A 14,520-nucleotide genomic window follows, 5' to 3' on the forward strand; every position below is an offset into this window, starting at 1 on the left:
AGAATTCTATGAACAATTATACCGAACTGAAAATGAAGGGAAAGAAGGGAAAATAGATGAATTTCTGACTAAAATTGAACTACAAAAACTACAAATAGAGGAACAAAATAAGTTAACAGAACCAATTGGAATAGTAGAAATACAAGAGATAATAAAAAAATTACCAAATAATAAGTCACCAGGAGAGGATGGACTCCCAATAGAATTCTACAAAACATTTAAAGACTTATTAATTCCGCCCCTCCTGGATGTAATCAACCAGATTGATGAAACACAAAGCTTACCAGATTCATGTAAAACAGCAAAAATTACAGTAATACTAAAACAAGGGAAAGATCCACTCACACCAGCGTCATATAGACCAATATCTTTACTAAACACAGATTATAAGATAATAGCTAAACTATTAGCAAACAGATTAACAGAGCATGTACCGAAAATGGTAAATTTAGACCAAACTGGATTTATCAAAAAAAGACGCACAACAGACAATATTTGTAAATTTATTAACTTAATTCATGCAGTAGAAGGGAGTAGAGCGCCAACAGTAGCAGTTGCTTTAGACGCAGAGAAGGCCTTTGACAAAGTATTCAAAGTATTGCAAAAATTCAGTTTACCAGAGAAATATATTAATTGGATTAAAGCATTATATAAGGGGCCATTGGCGAAAGTGACAGTAAATGGACATGTATCAAAGCAATTTAACTTAAACAGGTCAACACGGCAGGGATGCCCACTATCACCTTTATTGTTTGCATTAGCTATAGAACCACTAGCAGAATTGATAAGAATAGAGAATAATATAAAAGGAATAAAAATAAAAGACAAGGAATATAAAATCAATCTATTTGCGGATGATGTTATAGTGTACTTAACAGAACCAGAACTATCAATAAAAGAATTTTATAAGAAATTGAAGGAATATGGAGAAGTGTCGGGTTACAAGATAAACGTAAATAAAAGTGAAGCAATGCCTATGAATAATGCGGACTTCTCAAAATTTAAGAAGGAATCTCCATTTAGATGGCAAATGCAGGCAATAAGATACCTAGGTGTACAAATAAACAAAAATCTTGGCCAACTATATAAACTCAATTATTATCCACTCATGAAAAAATTACAGGACGATTTAGAGCATTGGAAAGATTTACCACTAACACTAATAGGAAGGATAAACTGTATTAAAATGAACATTTTTCCAAGGATATTATACTTATTTCAGGCATTGCCAATACAACTGACAGAAAAATTCTTCAAAGAGTTAAAGAAAATAATAAGGAAATTTTTATGGAGAGGGGGGAAACCGAGGATAGCACTAGATAAATTAACAGAATGGTATAAACAAGGAGGCTTACAATTGCCAAACTTTAAAAATTATTATAGAGCCGCACAATTAAGATACCTATCAGATTTTTATCAAACAAGGGAAAAACCAGACTGGACGAGATTAGAATTAGATAAAATAGGGGAAAAGATACCTGAACACATATTATATAAATGGGATGAAAAATTGGTACAACATAGAACTTCTCCAGTATTACATCATCTCCTCAATATTTGGAAGAAGATTCATATAGAAAGAAATAAAACAAACTATCAATTACCAAAACTAATATTGACGCAAAATAAGTTACTCCCTTTTACAATAGATAACCTTTCCTTTAGAGAATGGGAAAAAAAAGGAATTAAAAGAATAGAAAATTGTTTTTCAGGAAGTAGATTCTTATCCTTTGAACAAATGAGAGATAAGTACAATATAACTGGAGATACAGCGCTGGCATATTACCAATTGAGATCCTACTTGAAGGATAAATTAGGAAGCAGTTTGAGTTTGCCAGAGGGAAGTAACCTTGAATATGTGATTACAGATACAATGTTAATCAAAAGATTTATAACAAATATATATATTAAACTGAAAGAAAAGGAAAATGAGGAAACAAATGGTAAAACTAAACAAAAATGGGAACAAGATTTAAATATAAAGATAAAAAAGGAAACATGGGAGAAATTATGTTCTGGAACGATGAGAAATACAATAAATACGAGGCTACATATGATACAATATAACTGGTTACACAGACTACACATTACACCTCAAAAGTTAAATAAATGGGACCCAACAGTATCTGATAGATGTTTTCGATGTAAAAAAGAAATGGGAACAACAATTCATACAATCTGGACATGTGAGAAAGTAGAAAAATTTTGGGAAGATCTCAATCAGATATTAAATAAAATAACAGAAAACAATATACCAAAGAATCCAGAGATCTTTCTCCTAAGTAACATAAAAAACAAAGAATTTGGAATTGATTTGGAGGATGCACAAAAAAGATTTGTTAAGATAGCTCTAGCCGTAGCAAAAAAATGTATTATGTCAACCTGGAAATTGGAAGATAATCTGAAAATACAACAATGGTATATAGAAATGAATAAATGTATTCCATTAGAAAAAATTACATATAGTTTAAGAAATAATATCAAAATATTTGAACAAATATGGGAGCCTTACATTAAATACAATAGCGAAAACCTAACGGGGACAATCATTACCTAAGTTGATGGAAGGAGAAGGAAAGAAAAGAATGGACTCAGTAGAATTTCTGGTGTATTTTTGTTGAATGACAACATTATCTGACTGGTTTAATGTAACCTAGATTGTATACCTTAAATGGATGGGGGGGGGGGGTGGGTTGGGAGGAGGGGGGGGGGGGGAGAAAATGTCACTGTATATGTGTGAAAAGGAAAAAGTGTGTATCATGGCTAATGTGATTTATGGTGTGAAAAATAAAAAATTTTAAAAAAAAACCTGCTGTACTTCAAGTTTTTATGGGGATTCTCAAACTCAGTTTTTTAATGATGCTGAAGCCTTTTCTTCCGTGAATTTTTTATCTGATAATAAGCAGGGGTTAGGTCAAGAAAAGTTCCCTCAACAACTTGTTTTGGTTCCGAAAGGGAAGCGAGAGATGAAATCTGAACAGTTGATTGATATTGGAATTGATGACCAGGTTAATCAGACTTCGAGTTATCATTTCATACTTGAATTGATTATGTTTTATTTGTGATTGTTCTGTTCGGTGGGGGGGGTGGGGGTTCAACTACCAATTCTTCCGGTCATGGAGCACTCTGTGGCATTTGTCAATTCCGTACAATTGAGGGGGTGTAATACTATTATACCATTGTAGTATTCTTTTAGGTTTTTTTTTCCTTTATGGGTTTTTTTTTGTTCATTTGAGGAGATTCTTATATTTGTTTGCAATAGAGCCATGTGAAGGCGCTTCTCCACTTTATGAGGGATATATATGTGATGCTTTATGGCTAATTTAAATTTTGCCTCTTTTAATGTTAACGGGCTTAATAACCCGATTAAGAGAAAGAGGGTATTAGCATATATTAAAAAGTTGAGAGCTGATATTGCTTTTTTACAAGAGACACATTTGATCGAAAAGGAACATCAGAAATTAAAAAGAGATTGGATTGGACAAGTTATAGCTTCTTCTTTTAATTCTAAAGCAAGAGGTGTTGCTATTCTAATTCATAAGAAGTTATCTTTTAAATTGGATCCAGTGGTTGAAGGAGCTGGTAGGCTTTTGATTGTTAACTGTAAAAGTTTTTCTGACTTTAATGAATGTTTATGCTCCTAACACAGATGATGAACAATTTATGGTGGATTCGTTCCTTAATTTAAGTCAAGCATATGATAAAATTTTGATAGGGGGCGATTTTAATTGTTGCTTAGATCCATTGTTAGATAAATCTCCAAAAATCGATAGTTAGAACAAAAATGGCTAAACAGTTAATGATATTAGTGAAAGATATGAATTTAGTAGAGATTTGGAGGAAATTAAATCCTAAGGAGAAAGATTTTTCATTTTATTCATCTCAACATGATTCTTATTCTAGAATAGATTTATCTTTAGTATCAGCACAATTACAAGGGTGAGTTTTTAAGGATGATCATAAGAGTATGATTTGGTTTGATAATTCTTTGTTGTTAGTTACCTGTACTGGTTCAGAGAGAGTGGAGAATGTTTATCGTTGGAGATTTAATCCTATGTTGTTGAGAAAACCTGAATTTATTAAATTTATGATGGATCAGATACAGTTGATTTTGAAAATAAATGTAGACTCAGTTGATAGTAAATTTGTTTCATTGGATGCTTTTAAACCTTATTTGTGGGGACAGATTATTAATTACACAGCTAAAATTAAAAAAAAACAACAACATAGGGTTGAGACGAATGAATTGGAGAAGGAGATAGAGATTTTGGAAAAAAATTTGCAGTGAGATTCTACAGAAGTTAAGAAAGCTCATTCAATTATATTGAAATTGTGGTATAATTCATAACAAACATAAATTTGACAAATTATTGAAGAGATCTAAACAGCGATATTACGAATTGGGCGAGAGAGCCCATAAAGTGTTAGCGTGGCAGTTAAAAACAGAGAAAGCTTCAAGAACAATAAATGCTATTAGATATGATTCAATGATAACATATAAACCTCAGGAAATTAATGATACATTTCGTACATTTTATGAGATATTGTATACTTTAAAAGTATTGGTAGAAAAAGCTAAAATTGATCATTTTTGTCTTACTTTGAAGAATGCGGATATTAAGGATTTAGATCTCTTCTTTACAGTTACAGAAGTGAGGGAAGCACTTCGATCTATGCCTAGTGGGAAGTCTCCAGGAGAGGATGGTTTTATTTCTGAATTTTATAAAGAATTTCAGGATTTATTAATTCCTTTATTGATGGATGTATTGAAACAAGTGATGGAGATTTGTTCTTTCCTGGATTTCTTTTCTAGAGTAATTATTACAGTTATTCTTAAGAAGAATAGGGATCCATTAAAAGCAGGGTCTTATTATTTCTTTATTAAACATAGATTATAAAATTGTTGCCAAGGTTTTGGCTAATAGATTAGCTAAATATTTACCAGATTTGATTCATGTAGATCGGGCGGGTTTTATTAAAAATCGATATTCAGCAGAAAATATTGTAAAGTTGATTTCTTTAATTAATGTTTCTCATGAGCGATACGACCAACCAATGGTAATTTCTCTCGATGCAGAGAAGGCCTTTGATAGAGTGAAGTGGAGTTTTTTGTTTAAAGTTTTTTGGCTGCTGCGGCCGTGACAAACACAGAGCTGGTTCACCTGTGTCGCGAAGTGCACTGCCACATGTTACCTAAAATAATGTAGTAATTAATAATTATACTTATTGAATGCCATCATATTTGCATTATATTAAAATATGCCAATACAGTTTGATTAGTCATGAGAGATAGGCTGGACCAAAATGATCTTGAAACAATTTCAAGTTTACATTTGTACAAGCATTTAGTGTGCACAGACTTTTGCACAACATAAGATTTTTAGGCATCCTGAATACTAAAGATTAGAGCAGGGATTCTCAACCTTTTTCTTTCCACTCACATACCATTTTAAGTAATCCCTATGCCATCAGTGTTCAGTAATTAGTAATGAGTCAAATGAGGTACGATTAAAACAGTGGTTTTCAAACTTTTCTTTCCACCACTGTTTTAATCGTACCTCATTTGACTCGTTATGTGCATGGTTTCATAACTCCAAAGGAAATGGGCAAAATGTTTCAATAACTATTGGGACTAGAGCAGTGTTTCTCAACCTTCTCTTCCCACTCACATCTTCACATACCACCTTAAGCAATCCTTTACTAATCACAGAGCACCTATGGCATAGGGATTACTTAAAGTGGGATGTGAGTGGAAAGGAAAAGGTTGAAAACTCCTGGATTAGAGGGATCATTGCTCCTTCTTACCTTTTTTAAACAAGGAGTCTACATTTGCCATTCTCCAATCCTGGCACCCCCCACCCCCCACCCCCACCACCACCACCCCGCAGCCAAAGAGGATTCAAAGATCACAGCTCCTGCCCCAGCTATCTTTTCCCTCTCTTCACACAGCAGCCTGGGGTTTATCACATCCAGACCCAGGGACTTATCAATCTTCAGGTTTTTAAGAAGATCCAACACTTCCTCTTCCTTAATCTCCACATTCTCCATCACACAGGCCTGTTCTATTCCAGCCTCACCCTGATCAAGGTCCTTTTCTCTTGTGAATACTGATGCAAAGTGTTCATTTAGGGCCTCCCCAACCTCCTCCGCCTCCAGGCACATGTTGCCTCCTTTATCCTTTAGTGGCCCCACCTTCATTCTCATCATCCTTCTGTTCTTCACTTACACATAGAACACCTTGGGATTCTCCTTAATCCTACATGACAAGGCCTTCTCATGCCCCCTTCGAGCTCCTTTCTCCATCTCCTTCCTGACTACCATATACTTCTCATGAGCCCTTCCTGTTTCCTATATCTAATATGTGCTTCCTTCTTCCTCTTGACTAGTTTCCTGACCTGTTTCTTCAGCCATGGCTTCCTTTTCCAACCATCTCTTCCCTGTCTCAGTGGGACAAACCTCTCCTAAACCCTGCCCAAGTGATCCCTAAACTTCCTCCATGTTACTTCTGTGCTTTCACCCTTAAACATCTGTTTCCAATGTACTCTCACTAGTTCCTGCGTCATCCCTTCATAATTAGCCCTTCCCCAGTTAAAAACTTGCCCAGATTGACAGTTTCCTTAGCTATGTTGAAGCTCAGGGAGTTGTGGTCACTCTCACCAAAATGCTCCCTCACCGAGAGGTCTGCCCCCTGACCAGGTTAATTCCCCAGAACCAGATCTAGTCTGGCCTCTCCTCTCGTCGGCCGGTCCACAAACTGTGTCAGGATTCTTCCTGAACACACCTGACAAATTCAGCCCCATCCATCCCTCTTGCAGTCAGCAGGTGCCCGTCCATATTAGGGAAGTTAAAATCATCCATAACTACAACCCTGTATTTCCCACCATTCTAAAATCTGCCTGCTGATCTGCCCCTCGATGTCCCGAGGGCTATTTGGGGGCCTGTAGACAATTCCCAGCACAGTGACAGCTCCCTTCCTGTTTCTGACTTGCACCCACACTGACGCAGCGGATCCTTCCTCTACAGCCTCCTCCCTTTCTACAGCCGTGATACTGTCCCTGATCAGTGATGCTACTCCCCCCCACCTTTCTACCTCTCTCTTCTATTGCCCTCTCTCTAGTTGGTTCCTCTAGATACTGATTTAGAAAACTTTCCTGAACACATTTGAGAAACTCCAAGCCGTCCAGCCCTTTTACAGTCTGGGAGTGGGAAGTTAAAATCCCCTATGATCACAACCTTCTGCTTCCTGCAGCCGTCTGCTATCTCCCTACAGATTTGCTCCTCCAATTCTCTAGTTGTGAAAGCCTCCCACGTACCAAACACACCGTCAACTGAAAACCAGCCCCAATCCACACTTGCCAGATTCTTTCTAATCCCATTAAAAAGGGCTTTTCTCCAATTTCGAACCATAGAATACTTGAGCACATAAACAGGCCCTTTGGCCCATCAAACTATTTATTCTAATGGTCGCTCAGCTGTGATATTTTCCCTGATGAGCAATGCCACTCCTCTCCCTTTCATCCCCTCCCTCCTGCACCAGGTCTTCAGCCATGTGTTGAGCTGCGTCATCCTCCTATTTTTCATCTCACTGGCATGTAGCGCGGGTAGAAATCCTGAGATCACCACTCTGGAGGGTCCAGTTCTTCAACCTAGAGCCTAACTCCCTGAACTCTCTTTGTAGGACCCCTTCTACCTTCCTACCCATGGCATTGGTTTCCTACATGAGGTTCTTTCGAGAGTACAATCCCATCAAGATGGTCATCCCTCTTTTGTTCCCGTGACATTTTCCCTGATGAGCAATGCCAAGCCTCCCCCTTTCACACCCCACCACCTCCCCACCCCGTCCTATCACATCTAAAGCAACTGAGCTGCCAGTCCTGCCCCTCCTGCAACCACATTTCTCCAATGGCCACAATAATTCCCTGTTTATTTTTGGTATTTACTGTCTATTTTTGATTATATTATCTATTTTACTGACGTCTTTTGATTGACAAAGTTTCTGTGAGAGACTGCAGCAAGTTAGAAGTCTGGCGCATCTGTACATTGTACAATGTATATGACAATAAACTGGTTTCTTTGCTGGACCCTCCTACACATAGTGAGGACAAAAGCTCAGTTCTGATACTGGATGAAGAGTTGGTGTGGTGGATGCTTTGCATCAGGACCACAGCACCATGCAGCACAGGAATCGAGCCTTCAGCTACTGATCCCATCTGCCTTTTCCACTCCCACCTGTTCATGAACCCGTCCACATGCTGCTATTGATTCTACTTCTATCACCTCTCCCGGCCATTTGTTCTGGGCACTGAGCACCTCCTGTGCATCCTATCAATGCCACCCATAACTTTGTAAATTTCCATCGGGTCATCATCCAGCTCTGATGCTCCAGAGAAAACAACCCAGATTTGTCCAGAGCTCATATTCTTTAATCCAGGCTGCATCATAGATCATCAGACATAGGAGCAGAAATAGGCCATTCAGCCCATCAAGTCTGCCCAGTCATTCAATCATGAGCTGATCCATTTCCCCCTCTCAGCCCCACTGCCCGGCCTTCTCCCCATAGCCTTTGATGCCCTGGTTCATCAAGAACCTATCAATCTCTGCCTTAAACACACCCAGTGACCCGGCCTCCACGACTGCATATGGCAACAAATTCCATAGATTCACCTCCCAGATTTATTTCTCAGTGAACAGCTTTTGCATCCTTTTCAAGGCCTTCAAAGTACAGATTTTAAAGTTTTGTTTCAGAGTTTGAGTTAACTTGGTTTTAAATCTCTCGTTTATCTTCTTGTAAAGTGATTGTTAATCTGCATTTGACACGCATTGCTTTTTTGCCTGGGAGCGTACATCCTTCATAGTTGAAGATGACCATGGCTTCAAAGTCAAATGGGAGATTGGTGGCTGTGGGTCTGGAGGTGACTGGTGAGGCCAATCTGTGCCCTGAAGGCACATGTGGAACACAAGTGAGTGGGTGCTGTCGTGGCAGTGGATGCTGCTCGGGCCTTGCGCACAGCCCGCTTTCGTTGAATGTATGACAATTCTGTATCGCAGGAGCTTTTCTCAGTTGTATAGAACATATACATCACAGGAACAGGCCCTTCGGCCCATATGCCAAACATGGTGTCCAAATTAATCTGGAATTCTGATGCTTGCATCTGATTAAATATCCCCTTCACATTCATGGGACAATCTTGAAGACTCTTAAGTGATTCTGGGAATTAAAGGGTTATCATATGAGGAGCATTTGACAGCTTTTGGCCTGGACTTGTTGGAATTTAGGAGAATGAGGTCGGGGGGGGGGGGGAATCTCATTGAAACATTTTGAATGTTGAAAGGTGTGGACAGAGTCGATGAAGAAAGGTTGTTTCCCAGGGTGGGAGAGTCTAGGAGAAGAGGGAACAACATCAGGATTGAAGTCCGTCCATTTAGAACAGAGATGTGGAGGAATTTCTTCAGCCAGAGAGAGGGGAATCTGTGGAAATTGTTGTGGAGGCCGGGCCATTGAGTGTATTTAAGGCAGAAATTGATAGGTTCTTGATTAGCCAGGGCATCAAAGGTTATGGGAAGAGGGCCGGGCAGAGGTGCTGAGTGGGGGAATGGATGAGCTCATGATTGAATGATGGGGCAGACTCGATGGACTGAATGGCCTATTTCTGATCTTACGTGGTAAATGCAACTATTTTATCTGCTTCCACCACTGCTGCTGACAGCCTGTTCAAGGCACCCGTCACTCTCTGTGTAAAATGCTCGTCTCCCTTATCCTCTCTCATATCTTAAACATGTCCTTCAGAGTGTGACATTTTTACCCTGGGAATAGATTCGATATCAATGACCCTTGTACGCCTCGAATACATTTCCCCTCAGCCTCCGACACTCCCCAGAAAACAACCCAGTTTCTCCAACCTCTCCTTATAACCAGGCCACATCCTGATAAACCTCTTCCCTATCATTTCCAAAACCTCCCCAACCATCCTGTAATGGGGAAACCAGAATTGCTTGTGCGGCCCAACTGAAGTTTTATATCACTACAACTCGACCTCCTTGCTTTTATACTGAATGGCCACCCAATGAAATCAAGCATTCCACATGCCTTCTTTATCCCCCCCCATCTACTTACAAAGTCACTCTCAATGAGCTGTGGACCTTGGCTCCCAGACCACTTTGCACATCAACGCAAAGCCCTCCCATTGACTGTATACCTTCCCCCCTTTTAATTGACCCCAAGTGAAACACCTCAAACTTGTCCAGACTGAACCCCATCTGCCACTGTCCAGATCTTGTTATATTCTTTGATAACCTTCTGCACTGTCCATAACTCCAGCAATCCTTGTATCATCTGCAAACTTAATAACAATTCTATCCAAGTCATTTCCATATACCACAAACAACAGGGGTCCCAACACTAATCCCTGAGGAATCCTGCTGGTCACAAGTCTCTAGCCTGAATAACACCCTGCCACCACTGCCCTCTGAGCCAGCCAACTTTGTATCTAAGCCATCACTCACCATGTAGCTGCAAGTTCTGAAGCGGCCTCCCACGAGGGACCTTGTCAAATGCCTTCGCAACGTCTACACAAACATCTATTATCCTACCTTCATACTTTGATGACGGGCTCAAGCCCAAAACTCTTTGACCTGCTAAGCTTCTCCAGCATTTTGTATTTTTTCTGTCCTACCTGCCTTTGCTACCTCGAATGAAAAACTCAATCAAATTTGTAAGACACAATCTGTCCCTCACAAAGCCATGTTGATAGTCCCAAATCTCACTGCGACTTTCCAAGTGTGCGTAAATCTGAACCCCAAGTATCTTTCCAGTCGTTTCTTTGCCACTGAAGGCTCCCTGGCCTATCAATTCCCAGATTATCCTTTTTTGCTCCTTGGACGAGGGTACAACATTAGCTGCTCTCCAACCCTCTGGGATCTATCCTGTAACTGGCGAGGATGGAAACATTTTTGCTCAGGCCACACCAATCGTTTCACACCCTATTAAACATCTGGGAATAAACGGCAGCATGGTTGGCGTGGTAGTTAGCGCAATGCTGTTACAGCGCCAGCGATCGGAACCGGGGTTCCAATCTGGCACTGTCTGCAAGGAGTTTGCATGTTCTCCCCATCTCTTTCCCTAGAGGCTCCGGATTTCTCACATCCTCCAAAACGTACTGGGGGTTATAGGTTAATTGGGTGTAACTGGGCAGCGCAGGCTCATGGGCCAAAAGGGTCTGTCACCCTGCTGTATGTCTAAATATAAATTTATATCCATCCAGTTTTGGGGACTTGTCCACCTGAATGCTTCTCAAAAGACCCAACACCACCTCTTTCTTGATCTCCAAATGTCTCAGCACATGAGCCTCCCTATCACTGTCCACGAACTTCTCCTCGGTAAACACTGATACAAGGTACTCATTTAGTACCACAGCCGCTTCTTCCAACTCCTTTGCCCTTGAGTGGTCCCCTCCTCTCCCTCCTCTCCTTCATCAAACTCTCGTCTTTAACCCAAGTATAAAATGTCTTGGGGTTTTCTTTAATTTTTCTCAGCAAGGACATCTCATGGCCCCTTTCAGTCTTGCTGTACTGGCCCTTTCCTGCAAGGGTGTGAGTTTAATCAAGGAGACTGCAGGTACTGGGAACTGCTGGAAGAATTCAGTGGGTTCTGGCAGCTTGCTTTTGCTATTGGAAGTTTACAATAAAACGTTCTGGGAGGTTGCAACACAGAAGTGACCCTTTCTCCGACCCTGCTGGGCCTGGGCCTGAGCCTGAGCCTGGGCCTGCCTTGGAAATGCAGAGGGTAAAGGCAGTGTTTAGCTTATGATCAACCTGTTCTGCAAAATCTTGAAAACAGTGCTATCTGACCTGAATCTGCTCAAACCAACAATAGATCAGGAAGTAAAACGTGTTCCAATGGAGCCGGTTTATGGCGAGAAACCCATTCCAATAACATTGTCTGTGACACTTCATCCTATGTCTCCTTGACGAGGAGTATAACCTTCCATGAGCAGGGATTTTACATCTGCAGAATGGCAATGACCCTGAGATTGCCTTGACATGGACACTGGTGTCCGCAGTCCTTTAGCTGGGCGCCAGCAACTAGCTGCTCAGAGTCCTTTTGCCTGCTGGAGATGTGCTGATTGCTGTGTGCAGAGATGGAACCCTTGGCAGAGCTGATGAACTGAGCAAACTTCAAGACCTGAAGTAAAACATGAAAATCTGTAGACACTGTGTTTGAAATAAAAATGCACGAGGCTGGAGAAACTCGGCTGGTCAAACAATGAACTTTAGCAAAGATAAAGATGCCTCACCAGGTTTCCGGCATCAAGTTACGTAAAATTGTCAGCAGGCGTCCGAACTAAAGGGTGGGGGGGGGGGGGGTGGGCAGCTAGGCATCACAGCTGCAGTCCTCAATCCACAAGGTGGGGGTGGATGGGGCCAGGAACTTTAATAACTTTTCCCTTCTCTAATTCAAAGGCATCCTGCTTAGCTCTGACATCGCCCACTTCTACACAGAGTTGTGGGGAACCTGCGTCTCTGCAGCATTAAGTTGGAGCAAAGATAATTCTGCTGCCGCCGCTCACAGATGGTGTAATTCATTCGACGTCAACGACTGCAGCTATTTCAAACCCATTTGACCACCCTGGATGTGCACTTCCACTGGCTGTGAGCCCCACAAATCGAGGGCAGTACTTCAGACGGAGTAACATCAATGTTTTAAAGAGGCTTTAAAATATTGTCCTTTTTGATTCTGATCAGATATTAATTCAGCCTTACCGTACATTTTAAAGTGCTCTATTCCATCACTCCCTCAATCGCAGGCAGGAATCTGAGAGAATCCAATCTCTTCTGAGATGAACGAAGCGGATGTCTGCGGTCCCTCTGACACGACACCGGAGGACTCGATGAAAACTGAATGACAGACACTCACAGGCTTCTCATTCATCACAGCAGCATGGCATGAATGAAGGAGGAATCACTGGCGACCCTTGCTTCTCTCTGGGGACCTGTATTCAGCCTCAGCGTCCTTTAAACAACGCTTCAGCACAGAGCGCGTTACATCAGCATTAACAGTAAATTGCTGGCAGGCACATAGCTTGGCAGGGCTGGGATAGGGGGTGGGGAGAGCTGGATCCACGGCACATTTTAAACCTACTGTGCAGGGCACAATAGAACAATTCATCAAATCATTGATATTATTTGACAAACTATTTGTTTGCAAGCTAAGAATGTCGCTCTGTTCAACCACTAAATATCAGCCAGCATTTATCCAAAATGTACTCTGAATGCCTGACATTGTGCCTGTTCATTCAACAACAGCTCCCTCTACCACCACAATCTTGCTGTCAAATCCGAAGACGGGCACAAATCAGGGGAAGACAAGAACCAACAAAATCCTCGTCAATGTTACAGACTTACCATTTCCAATATGGTGGTCAGCAATTCCACAGCAGTCCATCTGGAATTCTCCTGTGTTCGCTCACAGGCATTCCAGGAAATCACAGCTTGGCTTCCACTCATCAAAGGAGAAAAGTCTCTCGAGGGGAACAGGCAGGCAAGACCCTGTTGCCTGCTGATTGTCCCGGTAATTAAAAGGAGGCTTCTGCATTCAAGAGGCACCAGCTGAGCTTTGTATTCCAGCCTTCTCCCTCCGCCGTCCTCTCTCTCCTTTCAAGGGCGTTGTGATACCAGTGACACCCAGAGACCCATTTCCAGTCATCAGTGAAAATGGGCTCCAGTACACAGCTTTCAAAATTAAGACGGATCACCTCCCCCCCCCTGCACCTGCATTAGAACACAGAAGGAATCACAGCAGGAACTTTTGCAAGTCACTTTTTCATCGAGGGCTGTGAGCTCAACAGTGAAATGCACAGTACAACCCTCACACAATGCAAACATCCACTCCTGCAGCTCGACATACCAACCTACAACATTCACATTCTTCATTATCAAACTCCTTCAGCAAATAGTAATCTGAAGGCAGCTTTCCAATGGGAATTAAATTCTACAGAACCTTCAGCACAGTACAGGCCCTTCGGCCCACAATGTTGTGCAAACCTCCTCAACAATCTAAACCTTCTCCACCTCACGCCCATAACTCTCTATATTTCTTCCATCCATAGAACATAGAACACCACAGCACAGTACAGGCCCTTCAGCCCTCAATGTTGTGCTGACCCATATGTTCCTTTAAAAACAGCACTGTCTTTTCATCCAAGAGTCTCTTAAATACCCCTAATGTTCCAGCCAACATCACCATCCCCGGTGAAGCATTCCAGGCCCCCACAACTCTCTGTGTAAAATATTTACCCTTGACGAATCCCCTAAATTTCCCTCCCTTCATTTTGTACACACGTCCTCTTGTGTTTGCTGATCCTGCCCTGGGAAACAGACACTGGCCGTCCACCCTATCTACGCCTCTCATAATCTTGTCGACCTCCATTAAGTCTCCTCTTATCCTCCTTCGCACCAAAGAGAAAAGTCCCAGCTCTCCTAACCTGGCCTCATAGACTTGTTTCCCAATCCGGGCAACATCCT

At 41.3% G+C, this 14,520-nt stretch overlaps 1 protein-coding gene across 9 annotated transcripts in view; it reads right to left on the minus strand.

Moving 5' to 3' along the window:
* Positions 1–14,520, minus strand: part of LOC138760267 (protein EFR3 homolog B-like) — a 242,207-nt gene that overhangs the window by 148,137 nt on the left and 79,550 nt on the right. Inside the window, exon 4 of one of the 9 annotated variants that reach the window (XM_069930608.1) lies at positions 12,760–13,021. The exons of 7 other annotated variants lie outside the window; for them this stretch is intronic. In XM_069930608.1, coding sequence (XP_069786709.1) covers positions 12,760–12,766 — 7 coding nt within the window. In that variant the 5' untranslated portion in view covers positions 12,767–13,021. Of the gene's footprint in view, positions 1–12,759; positions 13,022–13,401; positions 13,659–14,520 lie in introns of those variants that run through there. One more of the 9 variants, XM_069930607.1, reaches the window with a different exon arrangement.

The sequence above is a fragment of the Narcine bancroftii genome, chromosome 4 (genome assembly GCF_036971445.1).
Source record: "Narcine bancroftii isolate sNarBan1 chromosome 4, sNarBan1.hap1, whole genome shotgun sequence".
Lineage (NCBI taxonomy): Eukaryota > Metazoa > Chordata > Chondrichthyes > Torpediniformes > Narcinidae > Narcine > Narcine bancroftii.